At 41.6% G+C, this 16,998-nt stretch overlaps 1 protein-coding gene across 1 annotated transcript in view; it reads right to left on the reverse strand.

Annotated features, from left to right (window-relative positions):
* The window catches only part of LOC143927810 (inter-alpha-trypsin inhibitor heavy chain H3-like), a 208,280-nt gene that overhangs the window by 83,190 nt on the left and 108,092 nt on the right, over positions 1-16,998 (reverse strand). The window contains exons 11-13 of the mRNA XM_077452192.1: positions 7,343-7,524; positions 7,015-7,200; positions 1,877-2,016 (exon numbers count right to left, since the gene is read on the reverse strand). Of these exons, the coding sequence (XP_077308318.1) occupies positions 1,877-2,016; positions 7,015-7,200; positions 7,343-7,524 (508 nt within the window). The remainder of the gene's footprint in view (positions 1-1,876; positions 2,017-7,014; positions 7,201-7,342; positions 7,525-16,998) is intronic.

Genomic DNA, 16,998 nt, shown 5'->3' on the forward strand with positions numbered 1-16,998 from the left:
GAGTGTAACATATAACATGTTACTGTTGCTGCAGCCTCCGTATCCCCCTCCCCCCTCATCCCCTGCGGTTACAGCAAGTGGGGGATCTTCTCCCTGCACTAACTTTCACAATAAAAAAAAAAAATGCTGACTTGCGGTGCTCCACTCATCTGTCCATGTCATTTATTCACAGAGTTCTGTGAATGGAAGAACTTTGCGGCTGTAGGTTTGTAGTTCTCAATGAACTACCACGGTGCTGTTGAGCGCTCTAGGTAGTTCATTGATGCTTCAGTGTGTAACTGCCTGCCCATATGAGGTACAAGCAGACAGTTTACACTGACAAGTCTACAAGAGCCCTGCATGGCACCCACGATCTGCTGATCATGGGTGCAATGATTTGCAGGGCTCCTAGTAAAAAAAAAAAATTAAATGCACATTATTTTGCCTGCAAAAAGATGTGTATTTAATATTTTCTTTTTTTACAAAGGTAAACTTAACATTTTAAAGGATAAGTTCACTTTTTAGAAAAAAATAAATGCAGATTTTTTTGCAGGTACAAAAATGTGCATCTTTTTTTTTGAGCCTGTAACGCATTGCACCAATGATCATGGGTGCCATGCAGGTCTCCTTCAGATCTGTCAGTGTATCTTGTGTGCCCGTACATACCATCCCTACAGGCAGATACAATCTGACAGGAAGAATCAATTAAATATTGTGGTGCTCCACATCGTCATGGTAGTTCATTGAGAAATACAAGCCGCAAAGGATGTTGGGGCCTGTAGTTCATTCACACACAGAGCTGTGTGAATGAATGACGCGGCCGTGTGGGTGGAGCCCTGCAAAACGAGACGGCTTGTATGGGGGAGGGGGATTAGACAGCCTCTGCAGCAAAGGTGAACTTATCCATTAAGTTTTATAAGGAAATGCAATCAGGTCTCCTGTACAGTCTTCACAGGAACTTTTTTTTTCTTCTAGAGATTGGCAAAGCTTAAAATAAAATTTGCAAAATGTTAAAGATCTTTTTAAAAAACAGCCCCACACAGTATCAGATTTTCTGCTGATTTTTTTTCCTTCAGATTTACAAAAAGCATATACTGTAATATGAGGTCAAACCTTAGGAGTTTTAATTTGTATGCAATCAGGCAGGCCCTTACACTACATGGTTTTAGTTAATCTGAAGACAAAAATCAGCAGAAAATCTGAGTGTGTATGGGGTTTACACTTTGAGAGCTCAAGAGGCATACGTGTGCTTGTTGTGGTAAGTTTATTTCTGTCTGTCATAATGAGATCCACTAGCCATTTATACCATTGGCCATACATTGTTAGCCAAATGAGGTGGATGGAGAAATCGCTTCAATGCAGAAGAAAATGAACAGCAGGGCGCTGAGGTAAGTATCAAATAAAATCACTTTATTAAAATAAGCAGCACACCGTGTACTTGTACACTTTTTGGATGGAGAGATCCCCTGTCAAGACATTGTACTTACAGTTGTACCCACCTACAGTTATCAGAATACACTGTTCAGTGGCTACAGCCACTGATCGAAAAAAGTGTCCATGTCCCTTCGACAGAAGTTGATCAAACGATCAGATTCTGTCAAGTGAGAACTGACACACACTGTGGGAAATTTGACCAGTCCCTGCTGAATTGGCCAAATTTCTATAAGTGTTTGGCCAGTTTTAGTGCTTAGCCTTCTTTGACAATCAAAGTAGGCATTCAGTAACAAATTTGTGGAACGTAGGGCATACCATAAAATATACCATTTAACTGTTTTCCTAAGTCTTCTGACATAGGTTTGCAAATTTTTTTGGAACTCCTTGATAGAGAAAATATTTAAATAATTTAAGTCAGAACATGTTCTTTTTAGGGTACAAGCAATATTACATACAGACATACCGTTTCTCCAGCAGTTGCTGTATGGTGAGGTAGGCCCAAAGTCTCTCAGTAAAGTCACCGAATATGTACTCCTGCTGTTTGCTTACCCCATCCTTCTCTTGGAGTTGAACATTTTCACTGTATTTCAGTGAATTATCTGCCTGTTCGAGTAAAAGACATAACTCATTATGTATATCAATCTAGCATACTTAGGAGCAAGTAAATCAACATTTTCATAAGATTCTTTAACAATACTATCCTAGTATTTACTATAGAAACATCAATGCATAATACTTCAATAAGAAGCTCTACTAGACTTCTCTGATTTAAAAGAAGCCATCCTCAAACTACAGCACCTGAGCAAGATATACTCCACTGTTTTCTTATTCTGGCCCTTATCCTAAAGGCTCTGTATGCAGAATGGCAATGGGTGCCAGGCTGTGGGCGAACCTGAGCATGGGGGTACCTTTTGCATGTGTGTACTTTCATCAATGCCTGGGACCAACCAGGGCTGCTCTCATGTGACATCAACATTATGCTGGTACCTCAACTTAGAGATGAGCTGTACACTGCATGCAGTAGTTAAATGTACAGAGTTCCTCTATAAACAAGCTTTCCCATAATACTACACACCTTCCTCATTGTACTGTATATTGCATTTAGGAGGGAGCTGCTGAGCCCATACCCTCTTCACCTGTCCACCGTGGGTCTCTATAATGCGGTTTAGGCCCTGATACTTTCAGGGAACTGACTACTGGGGAGGAAGCCAGATCACCGACCCACTTGCTGCCGGTGGACCGTCCACCATGCCAGGTACTACGCTGCTGTACACCTTCCACCCACCAATCCTTGGCTACCAGTGGCAACTTATTACTTCTTCCACACTTTCTGCAGAGTTAACCCTTTATAGTGACCTTGCTTCTGTACCCCATATGTGTTTTACAGGCCCTGAAACCATCATACACCCTTTTAGAGTAACTTCAATCCAGGCTTAAAACAGCTTTACTGAAGATTCAGCAACACAGTTAAACAACACACTGTACATAAAACAGAGTCCAGCCCTATCTAACTAATGCAGGCTGCCAGGTTCATACCTTCAAGAGAAGCAAAGTCAATTCAGCAAAAGTCCAGTAATGGTAGGTGTTACGGCAGTCACTTTTGATGTTGGGCCTGTGGAACCCAGATTACCTTAAAGAGCTCTGGAAACCTATTTTCCAGCTCCCTAGGCACCTCTTATGTGTCAGTGGCCCTGTGTCGATTAGGGGCACAGGGTGACCTGAGAAGCCCAGTCTGGTCTGCCCTAACCAGACTATCAATACAACCACAATGGACTAAGCATTTCGTTTTACACGTTGTCTGGATCTTATATGTGTGGTTTGTGTTGAAAGTTGGAGAGGCTTCTTCACTTGGGACAGTAATATTTATCAACAATATCCGGAGAATTATCTGAAGATCTGCTGGGACATTGTATGAGCTTTGCCTCATAGACTTTTGTAGGTATGAACCAGACAGTGTTACTGGGGTCTCCTGATATTGTCTGTTTATAAAGGTGTTCTGTGGTTACACTTAGGATAATGTGTAATGTACTTTGTTGTAGCCTTGTTTCCAAATAGTCTGTTCATCTAGGCTGGTTTAAGTACCTAGTTAATTAGCTCATGTTAAACCACTGTCAGCTATGTGTTGCTAGAGGGGAGGGAGGGGGCATTTTATTTGCAGCCCTTCCTAAAGGCTGTCTGGGTGCAGATCTTGGATCATGCTGGTACTGGGCAAGGGAAGCTTATACGGCAGACATACTCCTCTTGAGTACAGGGTCTGTCACAGTAGGTTCCTGGTCCATGAAGCATCCCAGAAGGGGACAATGTGCTGAACTAAGGCTTGAATATTGCAGCAGTTCCTCCTCTGTAAATGCAGCAGCTCCCCCCCATGTGGAAGAGAGCAGAGCTCTGAGCCTTCCCCTGTATTTATGTGTCTTACAGCAGGGGGCAGGACTCAGAAGGCTTGGGAAAGAGTCTAAATACAGTCGTCCCCTTATCCTATACAGCCTGTAACTGTATAAATACCCTGTGCAATGAATACAACAGCAGAAATAAATTAAATGACACCCCACAAGCACCTGCTTACAAGCTGTTGGAAGGCAGAGTGTTCTATCACCCACCAACGTACTTTAGCTGGCACTGTTGAGCAGAGTGATCTTCCGACTGGTGCTTTTGTATAATCCAGGCTATAAAATCTTCTGGCTACTAGAGGGCAGCACAGGATATTGAGCATTTTCAAAGATAAGGGACCACTGAACAACAGTGCTGCTTTTCTGAACCCATTGACGATGGTTCACTCCGACTCACTTCAAGGATGGGGCACTATTCTTCCTACTGACTACAAGGGTGGAGAACTATTATATCCACTAACTCCAAAGATGGTGCACCATTTCTCCTAATGACAATGGGGCATTATTGCTTCCACTGACACCAACTTTGGGGTCCTCCTCAACTCGCTAACCATTGGTGGGGCACTATTCGTCCTCCCACTGAGCAACATTGTGGAGCATTTTTTCAGATGTTGTGGCACATGTACTACTACTGATACCAACAGCATGGTACTATACCTCCTCTGACTGTCTACTGTGGGTTGGTAATTTGTTTAATCTTACTGACTGTAGGAACTGACAGGTTCAGCAGGAACTGGCTGATATTTGAACTATATATGGGCAGGCTGATTTTGCCCTGAAATGTACAACTTGGGCACAGCCTGCATGTTGGATTTATACATGCAATTATTGCCAGTCGCTAGCAATAATCTCTGTGTTCTCCCAGCAGGGATGGCTGCAGGCAAGTGCTGCAAAGTAATAGCAGGCACATTATGATATAGCTTCACTGTTATCGATGCAGGTACAGAAAGGATTTAGGGCTAATAAATGGGCATTTAAAATATTTAATATTGTTGAGCCTTGCCAATGTCTGTGGGCTGGGGTGAAGATCTGATGGTATGGCTAGACATGAACAAAGTGTTTTTGTTGTGTAGTGGGACCTCCGTAGGAGCTGCTTGGATATTTGTACCCCGGTCTTCCACTGATTAATCCACAGCCAGTCACATGGTATTTTAACACAGACAGGTGCGCACACTGTTCCACTCGTCTTCAATGACCAGTCTAGGGGATGTATTTTTGTGTTTTATTTGGAGAACTTGTATAGGAGAAGGGAATTAGTAGGATACTCCAAATTACCTCTGCACAAGCGAGGACAACTAGACCATACAGTGGTTTAACAGGACAGGTTACACTCAGAACAGGCCTCAACATGGTCGACCAAAGAAGTTGAGTGCAAGTGCTCACTGTCATATTCAGAGGTTGTCTTTGAGAAATAGACGTATGAGTGCCACCAGCATTGTTGCAGAGGTTGAGGGGGTGGGGATTCAGCCTGCCAGTGCTCAGACCATACTTCGCACACTGCATCAAACTGGTCTGCCTGGCTGTCATTCCAAAAGGAAGCCTCTTCTAAAGATGATGCACAAGTAAGCCCACAGTTTGCTGAAGACAAGTAGACTAAGGACATGGATTACTAGAACCATATCCTGTTGTCTGATGAGACCAAGATAAACTTATTTGGTTCAGATGGTGTCAATTGTGTGTGGTGGCAACCAGGTGAGGAGTACAAAGACAAGTGCGTCTTGTCTACAGTCAAGCATGGTGGTGGGAGTGTCATGGTCTGTGGCTGCATGAGTGCTGCCACCACTGGGGAGCTACAGTTCATTGAGGGAACCATGAATGCCAACATATACTGTGACATACTGAAGCAGAGCACGATCCCCTCCCTTCGGAGACTGGGCTGCAGGGCAGTAGTTCAACATAACAACCCAAAACACACCTCCAAGATGACCACTGCCTTGCTAAAGAAGCTGAGGGTAAAGATGATGAACTGGCCAAGCATGTCTCCAGAACTAAACCTTATTGAGCATCTGTGGGGCATCCTCAAACAGAAGGTGGAGGAGCGCAAGGTCTCTTCCACTCCTCCATGACGACATCACAGAGCTGGATGTTAGAGGACTCCAGTGGAAACATGTGAAGCTCTGGTGAGCTCCGTGCCCAAGAGGGTGAAGACCGTTCTGGAAAATAATGGTAGCCAGACAAAATATTGACACTTTGGGCCCAGTTTGGACTTTTTCACTTGGGGTTTACTCACTTTTGTTGCCAACCGTTTACACATTAATGGCTGTGTGTTGAATTATTTTGAGAGGAAAGCAAATTTCCACTGTAAGGCCGCGTACACACGGGCGGACTGTCTGCCCAACTTAGTCCGCTGAACAGTGTTTCAGCGGACAATCCGCTCGTGTGTGGGCTTCAGCGGACTTTTTCAGCGGACAGTCTGACGAACAAAGTCTTACGGAATTTCCGTAAGACAGTCCGTTCAAACTTGGTTTTGTCCGTCCAAACTTGGTTTCAGCGGACAGTCCGCTCGTGTGTAGGCAAGTTGGACGGACTAAGTATGGCGCATGCTCAGAAAGGGTTTACACGGCCGAAGGTTGCATTGCAGTGTATAGGACGTCGTTTTTCTAGTCCCGTCGTACGTGCTGTACACGTAATCACGCACGCTTTCAGCGGACTGTCTGCTCATCGTGTGTGGTCAAGTCCGTTCATGCTAATTTTGAACGGACTGTCTGTCGGATTGTCTGCCGAACTTAGTTGGGCAGACAATCCGCCCGTGTGTACGCGGCCTAATACAAGCTATACACTAACTACTTATTACATTGTAGCAAAGTGTAATTTCTTCAGTATTGTCACATGAAAAGATATAATAAAATATTTACAAAAATGTGTGGGGTGTACTCACTTTTGTGCTTAGGTAAAATTTCATGAATAGGGTCTACAGCCACTTTAATGGTGATATGGAAACCTGGGAGTAGGGTGTGTGTGCGCAGGAGTGCAAATCTTACGGTGGTATGGATACTAACAAGTGAGTATACATGTGGTGTAGTGCAGACCTCATTGGTTGGAAGGATACTGGAGACTGAGTCATGTGGTACAGTGCAGATTTTATGGTGATCTCAATAGTAGGGAGTAAGATGTGTGTTGGAATGCAAATCTTATTGATAGCATGGATTGATTTAGTTAACAATAATGTTTTTTTCAAAATTTTTGCTCTTACCAGGACAGTCATTATACATACCCCTTCTGCCTGTATATCCACAGAGAAAAAGTTCAGATCATTATCGATTATTCGTCCTGCAACCACAATTTCACTGCCATCAAAGTAATGTTTGAAGCTGTTCTGGGTGACGTTTGCAATGGCATTCTCAGGATATTGCATTTTAATATCCACCAATGTTGGGTTAGCAATTCCTGTATAAAATCCCTATTATACAAGTAAAAAAATATTCATTTAATTTACGTATACTTTCTGGAAACATAACGAGCCTAAAAGATTTTCAGTATAAAAGGCATTTTTAGAATCATACTGTGTAGTTAGCTGAACCGATATACATTTAAAATCTAACCTGCATCTGCAAGGCTGCATCTGAGTCCTCATAAATTCGACGGGTAATGCCTGAATTTTCCAATGCCATCTTCTCAAGAAATCCATAATCAACCCCATAACCAAAGCCAAGACAGTACAGGGTATATCCATTTTTGTTAGCTTTCCTTACATTTTCCTGAATTCTTTCTGGTACAGTTTCACCTTGTAGAAGAAAAACAAAAATCATATCAGTGCTATGTTTAAAGACACATATTATACAGTGAAATATGATCAAAAATAAAATCAAATTGTTTCAGTGATTCACTTATAAGCAGAATAATATGACAACCGCCATGTACTATCTGGATTTTTGAGGTAATAAATGGTCACAACAAAATATTTTAATTTCAGTCTGGGAAGCCGGTGATGGGATAAAGCATCATACTGTATATAACGTCACCTTGTAATCCTGTTACCTTGATCCAAATTTCTAGCAAGGGAGTGTATTTATTATAGTCATAACTAATAGTTTAAAATATGTATATGTACTTTTTAAGCCAGGTTAATATTGCATAGCCTGTTTACAGAGCTCAATAGTTGAAGGTCAAATTTACACAACTGAAAGCGCTGGAAGAGTAACTAATAATAAACAAATTTCTTCATCAGTTTAGGCCAATATGTATTCTACATATTTTTGGTAAAAAAAAAACCTGTAATAAGCATAAATTGATTGGTGCATCCTTTTTTATTATATTAAACTAAGTTTTGACGTTATTACGCTATGGTGTATTGTATCCTCTCTTTGGGTTAATACCAATCGATACCCACAGGTCATACAGATTACTTGGTTCTCTGCTGGGAGTTTTCTTTCCATCTATCAATCAAGCTGCATGTCTGTTTCCAGCCGAGGATCTATTTTCTTAAAGGGACATCTGCTTTTTTTGGTTTGACATCTGGTAAGGAGGCCCTCTGTGTGGTGGCGGTACACTCAATTGTGATTCATCCACTGGGTGGTTTTCTGTCCATGCATTTTTTGTTTTTCACATTGTAACTGCAACTGCATATATTGTTTGTTTATTCATTATTTTTGACAATATTACGCTATGGTGTACTTTTTTTTTTTTTTTTGGTTGATATGAAATTATGATTTGTGGAATCAACGCCAACCTATGCTAAGAAGCTTGCAACTATACATTGCAGTATCGTATTATTGTGTCTTCTTGCAAAACTAAAAGCCCGGGCTGGGTTAAAGCCACTTGCTTAATCGGCTTACAATCTGATAAGCATGTTTTTCACAAGGTGATGGTGCACTCTTTTGTAGTGTAGTCACTGGGTGGACGTTGTACTTATCTCCAGTTGTTCAAGCATTTGGATTAATATACATCATAATAATATTTTGGACTGTAATTAGCACAATTTTCTCTTTTTCATTTTTATTTGTGTTTATCTCATATTAATGGCCACTTTGGGACTGGTTCATCCATTTAGTGTATTTGATTAGCGCAGGTTTTTTTTACCCTTTATACATAGATAAATATTGTTCACTGTGAACAAATGGCACTCAGCCAACCACTGTGAAAGTGATTCCACAACACCTGAAATACATAAATATATAAAATACAGTGTGGGGAGTGTGGAGAGTTGTGAGAAGTCTATATTCCATCGCTCTGGAGAGGAAGAAAGGAGCGAATTGCCCGATTTGTGTGATATGCTTTCTTTTATTTGCAATGAGGTGAGCAGCCCTTTCACCTGGCGATGGATATACACAGAATGTGAAGAGAGTAGACACGGGATGTTGAAGTTTTATGTTCTTTTATATATTCGCAGAGTGGACTTTTAAGACTGTTTACAAATATTGCTGCGCTGTACTGTATATTTATATATTTAAGTCTTTTGAAAATGTAATTTTTTGTCAAAAATGAAAATGTATTTTTTTCCCCCCACAATGTTACCAATTAACCACTTAAGCCCCGGAACAATTTGCAGCCAAAGGACCAGGCCCCTTTTTGCAATTCGGCACTGCGTCGCTTTAACTGACAATTGTGCGGTGGTGCAACATGGCTCCCAAACAAAATTGGCTTCCTTTTTTCCCACAAATAGATTTCTTTTGGTGGTATTTGATCACCTCTGCGGTTTTTATTTTTTGCGCTATAAACAAAAATAGAGCGACAATTTTGAAAAAAATTCAATATATTTTTTACTTTTTGCTATAATAAATATCCCCAAAAAATATATATAAAAAAAATATTTCCTCCTCAGTTTAGGCCGATACGTATTCTTCTACATATTTTTGGTTAAAAAAAAATTCAATTAGCAATTATTGATTGGTTTTTGCAAAAGTTATAGTGTTTACAAAATAGGGGATAGTTTTATAGCGTTTTTATTAATATTTTTTTTTACTAGTAATGGCGGCGATCAGCGATTTTTATTGTGACTGCGACATTATGGCGGACACATTGGACATTTTTGACACATTTTTGGGACCATTGTCATTTATACAGCAATCAGTGCTATTTAAATGCACCGATTCCCGTGTAAATGACATTGGTAGTGAAGGAGTTAACCAGTAGGGGGCAGTGTAGTGGTTATGTATGACGCAATGGGTTTTTTATTGTAGGGGGCATGGCCTGGCTTGTGACGTCACTGATCGTCCTTCCCTATAAAAGGGAAGAGATGATTGGTGACAGCCACACAGGGAAGCACGGGGAGAGGTTTGTTTACACAGACCTCTCCTCGTTCTTCAGCTCTGTGACCTGATCGCGGGACACCAGCGGCGATCGGGTCTGCTGGTCCTGCGGCCACGGTCATGGAGCACAGGGCCGGCGGCACGCTCCCGACCCACGGCTGGGCACTTAAAGAATCACGTATCGGTATGTGACTGTGCCCAGCCGTGCCATTCTGCCGACGTATATCGGCGTGAGGCGGTCCTTAAGTGGTTAATAAGACATTTCTAACACACATCATGGGCATACTAAAGCCTCGTACACACGGTACGATTGTCGTCCTAAATTCTTACCGTTAGTTTGCTCCTTTAGACACTTTTTTTTCCAATTTTCGACCAACAAATGTTGGATGACAGGCTAGTAAATTTTTGATGAACGGCTCCATGTCTGATTTTCGTATGGTCAGTACACAAATCCGTCACACAAAAGTCGAAAGTACAAACACGCATGATCGGAAGCAAGGACCAGCCAGAAGCGGACGGTCTTGTAAACTATTGTTCGTAATAGAGAATTAACATTCACAATGTGGCAAATTATGAAATGTTGAATACAGTGCATATTCTTCTTTAATGGGATAATAATAACACTGCTTTGCTGGTGATACTGACTGAGTTAATGGCAAACTTACTTTTAAAGGCATTTGTTTTCTAGTGATATCAAGAATATTATTCTTGTTGTTTGTTTTTTTTGGGCAAGTTACCACAACACCATTATCCCATAGTTTTTAAAATCAAAGATACAACTATGTTGGTGTCCCTTGATAATTTTACATTTTTTTTAATGTAACTGCCTACTCCCAAACTGTCATTTGAAGTAAAACACACAGCCAAGTATTATTCTACACATTTTTTTATTGTGCAGAATAAAAAAAATGTAATTAGACATGCTATCTGCCATTCAAATACAAAGAATTTAACAAAAAATGCATTCCATGCATACAAAAATACAGAAAAATATAACAAATAAAAACATTATTCAAAAAAAAACTAAATAATAGAAATGAGTAAGGGGTGAAGGGGTTAAAATCCCCAATCCAGCAGGGTTGTTGGGGTTCTTGTGGCTCGTATTGCCACCGCCCGCCATGCTGCTGTGGTGGGTGGGGTGGCTGTGGAGATAGGGCCACAAAATCAGAAATGTGGGTGCTTTCTGAAATTTCGCCCCTAAGCCCCTTGTTGAGGAGCTGTTCCTCACACCTGCTCCTTTGCTCACTGGCCATCTGCCTTAATTCATTGACCGCCACACACCCAAATGCTTCAGCCTCATCTGGGTCTGTTGGAATGGCAGTAGTGGCTTGCTGTGGAAGACAGGTTTGGCCTCCTCCAGATTCCTGCTCTTCATGGCCCTTTTAGCAGGAGGGGGAGGGATCTGTGACTCTGTCTGGCTACTGGCCGCTGGCTCCTCCAGACTGACACTTTCCAGTGTATGAAAATGGGACATAATTAGAATCTTTTTTTGGGTTTGGTCATCAATCACACACAATTTTGATCTCCTCACTGTTGCAAATAGAATGCAGGGAAATAGAAAAGACTGTCATTCTGACCCCAGACTTTTTCATTCTTGTTCAAATAATTTTTGGTCACTACTGTCTATTGATATGGAAACCACTTTGTTAAGGCAGAAATATTTTCCAAATAACGTCTAGTTATCATCATTGGATTTTTGGATACAAATATGTTCAAAAATGATATACCTGGGTCAAGCTGAGCTCCTCCACATCTTCATCCTGTGCATCAGGACCAGTGTGGACATCAGGAGCTGTGGCCTCAGCAGACGTCAAAGGGAGCATAGACAGCGATGTCCTGGGTTCTGTATGGTCTGTCAAAAACTGCGGGCTGTTGTAATACCACAGCCTGGGGACATATAGGTCCTCCGCTGCTGCTCCAGATCTCTCAGAGTCCAGGACCTTGTTCAGCAGCCTTTTAAATGTACTCCAAAGGTTGGCTATCTTTTGCTTGACGTAGTTGGTGTCTGCCCTGGGGAAGACAGGTTTGCACACCAGTTTCTCCAAAGCGGTCTTCCTCTGTATTTTAATTTGAGTAGTCTCTACTCTTCACCTTCCAGACACAGGGCAGCTCCCAGTACATGTTCAATGAATTGTGGGAGAAATTAGGGCGAAGTGAATTTATCAGTCATGATGATATGATGCCTGCAAGACAGAACACAAGACAAACTATAATGTCTGGCTTAACACATAAGCTGATCCCAATATAGGCCATATAGCAGTATAGGCAAATAACCACCTATGCCCCAATTTCCAATTGTTCCTTTGTTTTCTGCTCCTTTTGTGGGTTGATCGATCGTTTTCCACTACAAGATCGTTCCTATGGCCGTTCCATCGACTGTACGTTCTAGCTTTATACACACTGCGCAATCGTCAAACTCTCAGTGCGTCATGACGCTGGGGCGTGACCATCTCTCTTCTGCATGCGACACACAGCGGAACATTCGGGAGGGACAACATGGAGGATTTGGCAAATTGCAGCCAGCCCTGCAGTGATGGAGCTCATAGGAGGCACAAAGCAACCTCCATGAGCAAGGGTGAGATGGTGGAGATGGTGCACATCCTAAAGAAGCACGATTACAACTGCAAACTGCACAATTACGACAGGCCCAACAGCCGAAAGGACATCATTTTGGAGAAGGTCATTGCCATTTTGCAGAGCGAATTTTCGGTGGAACGATCAAAGGATCAAATCCCAAAACGATGGTCTGATCTCAAACACCGTGAACAAGACCAGATGGAATACATACATCAGATCATTAAAAAGTAAGCAATATTTGGATCTAAACAATATATGTATATGTATAAATTAGCTGTCTGTATATGTTATTTCTCCAAGTAGCTCTAGAGAATTCTATATAAGCTTTTATAAAATCTTTGTTTGACTTGGGATTCCAAAGATGAAGGTAAATAACGCATATATGAACATTCTTATTTGGTCATGTTTTTTGGACATTCCTTTTTTTGTACTTATTGTTTTTTCTTTTTTCAACAGGGAGGCACAAAAAAAGGCTCCAGCCAAGCCACCACAAGGGACAAAAGGAGGCTATCCTCGCTCAGGCCCCAACAGGGGAGGCAACAAGGCCATCTTCCCCCCCAGAAACGTAAGTGCCAACTTCAAATACACTCATTTAGCAACAGACAGCGGTGTTTCTAGGTGGGCCTAAGGCCATGGGCTTAGGGCAGAACTTAAGGGGTAAAGAACACTTTGTTGTTGCTACCTGGCTCATCAGTGCCCATTAATGCAGCCTTACCAGTGTAGACATGAGTAGAGGAGAGGCCCCGGGCTCCCAGTCACACAGAGCCACGCCTGCTAGGATGGTCCTCATATGTGCCGTATCCCATAGGAGACAAGAGGGGTGTGGGGGTCAACTGCAGGATTTTTTCAATGTTGGCACTTTTCAGGTGTTTGCCCTCCAGAAAATGCCACCACCTTCCCTTTTTATGCATTTTTCACAGAAAAAACCCCCCAGAGTGCAGCATGGTGGAGTCCACTAGTTAGGAGCAAACATTGACATCAGACCAAGTGCAACGTCGGTCAACTAATGTAGCAAAATGGATGCTAGAAACAAATGAATGGTGTATTGTTTCTTTTTATAGGAAAGTGAGTGTGGTCAGCTCACCCAGGATGTTTCTTTGGAGCCATGGGATCTCCTGGACCCAGCACAGACATTGCCATTGTGGATGTCAAATCCCCTGACGCAAGTCACAGTGAGGGCCAAAACGAACCAGAAGAGGAAGAAAGTATTCGGGAGCCTCTTATTTGCGCAGGTAAGTATTCTTGGAATCTTGCTTTAAATGTGTATTCATGTTGAATGTTTAGATATCCAAACCAACCACCCACTCCACATATTAGCAAAGTATGTAGTGCCTTAACATTAGCATGGAGAAGGAAGAGGTGGAAGGAGCTGACAGTGTTGCTAGGTACCCAGATTTGGGAGACCCAAGCAACAGGGCCAAGATTACAGAGTAGTTGCAGTGTGTAGTACATTAATAGTAGTGTAGGTGCCTGAAGGGCAAGCAGGTTGCAAGCAACAATAGACCGAGTGGGTAAGTATTTCCTTAATTTGACTAGTAACTTGACCATGGCCTCAGCCACTTGACCATCGTTCCCTTAATACTTTTTACTCTTCTTACTAGGTCATGATCTTCCATGATGTACTGTTGGCAAAATGAATGCAGATATGTTGCATTGTTTGAAGGAACTGAAGCAAATCAAGGAGGCTGCCACTGCTTTACAGCAAAGAATCAGATATTTTGTGGACATACTTGCCAAATTCTAATTTCCTCTTGCCTGGTCTGAAGTTTATTGTTCCACTTGTTGGCTCCTGTTTGCCATTACTAATTACCATGTTTTTATGACTTTAAAATGTGAAAGTTTAGGGACAGATCTCAGTGTTTCTACATTCCACTCCACTCCTCTAGATGCACCACCAGGTACTTTTTCTAGATTTTCTTCAGTCTATAAATGACTTTGTGAATTACTAACAATGAAAATGACAACATCACCTGTGCCAAATTCAAGAAATCTCAAAAACATGACCTGGGTTTGTAGCTTGAGGGGGAGAGTTGGGAAACACTGCCTAACTAATTAATGTGAATTGTAAAGTTTATGTGTTTTTTAGAATCTAAAACCCAAAATTTTAAGGTGCCCACAAATTGGGCCTTAACATTCTTATTTCGCCCATGATCACATGCCTAAAATGTGTGTAGTTCCATACATCTATTTTTCTAAACCCCAAAACACACAGTGTGTCAGCATGCACTATCTCCATCACAGAGTATCAATGGATGCATTTTGGGGGTGCAACCCCTTCCTCATAACTAAAGTAGCTCTGCACCCCCAAAACGCCTCCATTGATACCCAATGATGGGAGATGGCACATGTTGACACACTGTTTTGTGAATTTAGAAAAATAGATGTTTGTAACTGCACACATATTAGGCATGGGATCATAAGGGGCATTTAATTGTTAGGCCTCTATGTGTATGTGGCTTGAAATTTTGGCTTTTAGAGAGGTGAGATCACCTCATCTGAGGAAGGTAACATCTACACAGTCTTGGGATACTAATGTCTCATTTGCCCTTCACCTTACCAAACTCGAACTTTGTAAGTTACGGAGTTTTGGATGTGTATCTAATGGTTTAGAACATGCCTGTTAACCACAAAAAAGGAGAAATAATGCAAAACATACATGTTATACACCAAGATGTTGGTTTGTTTTAAAACATTAAACAAACGCACATGTGAATGTGCTTTGAGTAAAATGTTTTTTACTAAACGTGTGGCTTATTTCATTGCTCAATATCAGTGTATTTCGTAAGTTGTTGTAGTTACAGTGACAATGTGCTCTTAAATGTGGACAACTCCTGCAATTTTTAGGCCTCCAAAAAATTAAAGGCATAATGTTTTTGAACTTCATGCATTATATCCATTAAGAATAAAAACATTGTGTGTGTGTGTAGTAGACCCACAGCACACCATAATAGTTAGCCGAAGAAGATATTGGGGGTTATTTACGAAAGGCAAATCCACTTTGCACTACAAATGCAAACTACAAGTGCAAAGTGTACTTGAAATTGCACTGCAAGTGCACTTGGAAGTGCAGTCGCTGTAAATCTAAGGGTTAGATCTGAAAATGAGGGGAAGCTCTGCTGATTTTATCATCCAATCATGTGCAAGCTAAAATGCTATTTTTTATTTTGCTTGCATGTCCCCCTTGGATCTACAGCAACTTTACTTACAAGTGCACTTTCAGTGCAATTTCAATTGCACTTTGCACTTGTAGTTTGCACTTTTAGAGCAAAATGATTTTGCCTTTCATAAATAACCCCCATTGTCACCTCATGTAGCAATTAAGGTGCATTTGCACTATTGGAGTAAGTGTCCAAAAGAAAGCCCATTTGAGAACATATTAGACATATAAGAAACACAGACAATAGTAGTTCAAATGAAATAGGAGTTTATGATCTCCAAAAAATATTAGAAATGATCAGCTACAATTTGCTGCCAAGCCACTGACCCTCTGCACACAAAATATTCAAGGTATTTCTGATGTAAATATTGGGCAATTTGTGAGAGAAATCCAGCACAGGCATTTTCAATAGCCATCAGCATGCCCACAGACGGATGAGCTGCAGCCTCTTCAGCTGGGCCTGCCACTGCAGGGTCCACGTCATTTGGCAGTGAGGTTAGGTAGCTGGTAGCATTCCTCCTTAAATAATTATGTAGAATACAGCAGCACAGGACTACATGGTTTATCTTGTAGAGTGCCAGGCTGATTGGAGTTAAAAACAGCCTGAAATTACTCGATAGGATGCCAAAGGCATTTTCAACCACCGTTCTGGCACAAGAGACCCTGTAATTGAAGATTCTCTGCTCCGGGGAGAGGTTCTTCATAGGAAACTGCTTCATCAGATGTTCCCCCAGAGCAAAGGCCTCATCTGCCATGAAAACAAAGCTGAGGCCCTCAACATTCTCCTCAGCAGGTGGCAAGTTTAAGGTGCCATTCTGGAGCCGCTTGTAGAACTGTCTGCATAATCGCTCCTCCATCAGAGTTGTGGCCGTTCTTCCCAACATCCAAATATAAGAACTCGTAGTTGGCAGACACTACAGCTAACAAGACTATGCTGCAAAAGCCCTTATAGTTAAAATAATAGGAGCCAGAGTTGGCTAGTGGTACAATCCGGACACGCTTGCCATCAACAGCACCACCACAGTTGGGAAAATCCCACTGCTGATGGAACTGGGCTGCAAGGTCCTGCCATTGCTCTGGGTTGGAAGGAAACTGTGGATTAAAAAAATAAAAAAACAAATACTACTTATGCACATAACATTGCAATCAGATTTAACACAAACATGCTTAGCCAACATAGAAAGTCAACTTATCTGATTCCTCTGGTGGCCCATTAGACAATTTTTTTGGGGGCCAAAAAAGGAGCAGGAAAAGCTTAAAGCATGCATGAGGACAA

Source organism: Lithobates pipiens, unplaced genomic scaffold (genome assembly GCF_037356315.1).
Source record: "Lithobates pipiens isolate NorthernLeopardFrog02 unplaced genomic scaffold, aLitPip1_a1.2 Scaffold_23, whole genome shotgun sequence".
Lineage (NCBI taxonomy): Eukaryota > Metazoa > Chordata > Amphibia > Anura > Ranidae > Lithobates > Lithobates pipiens.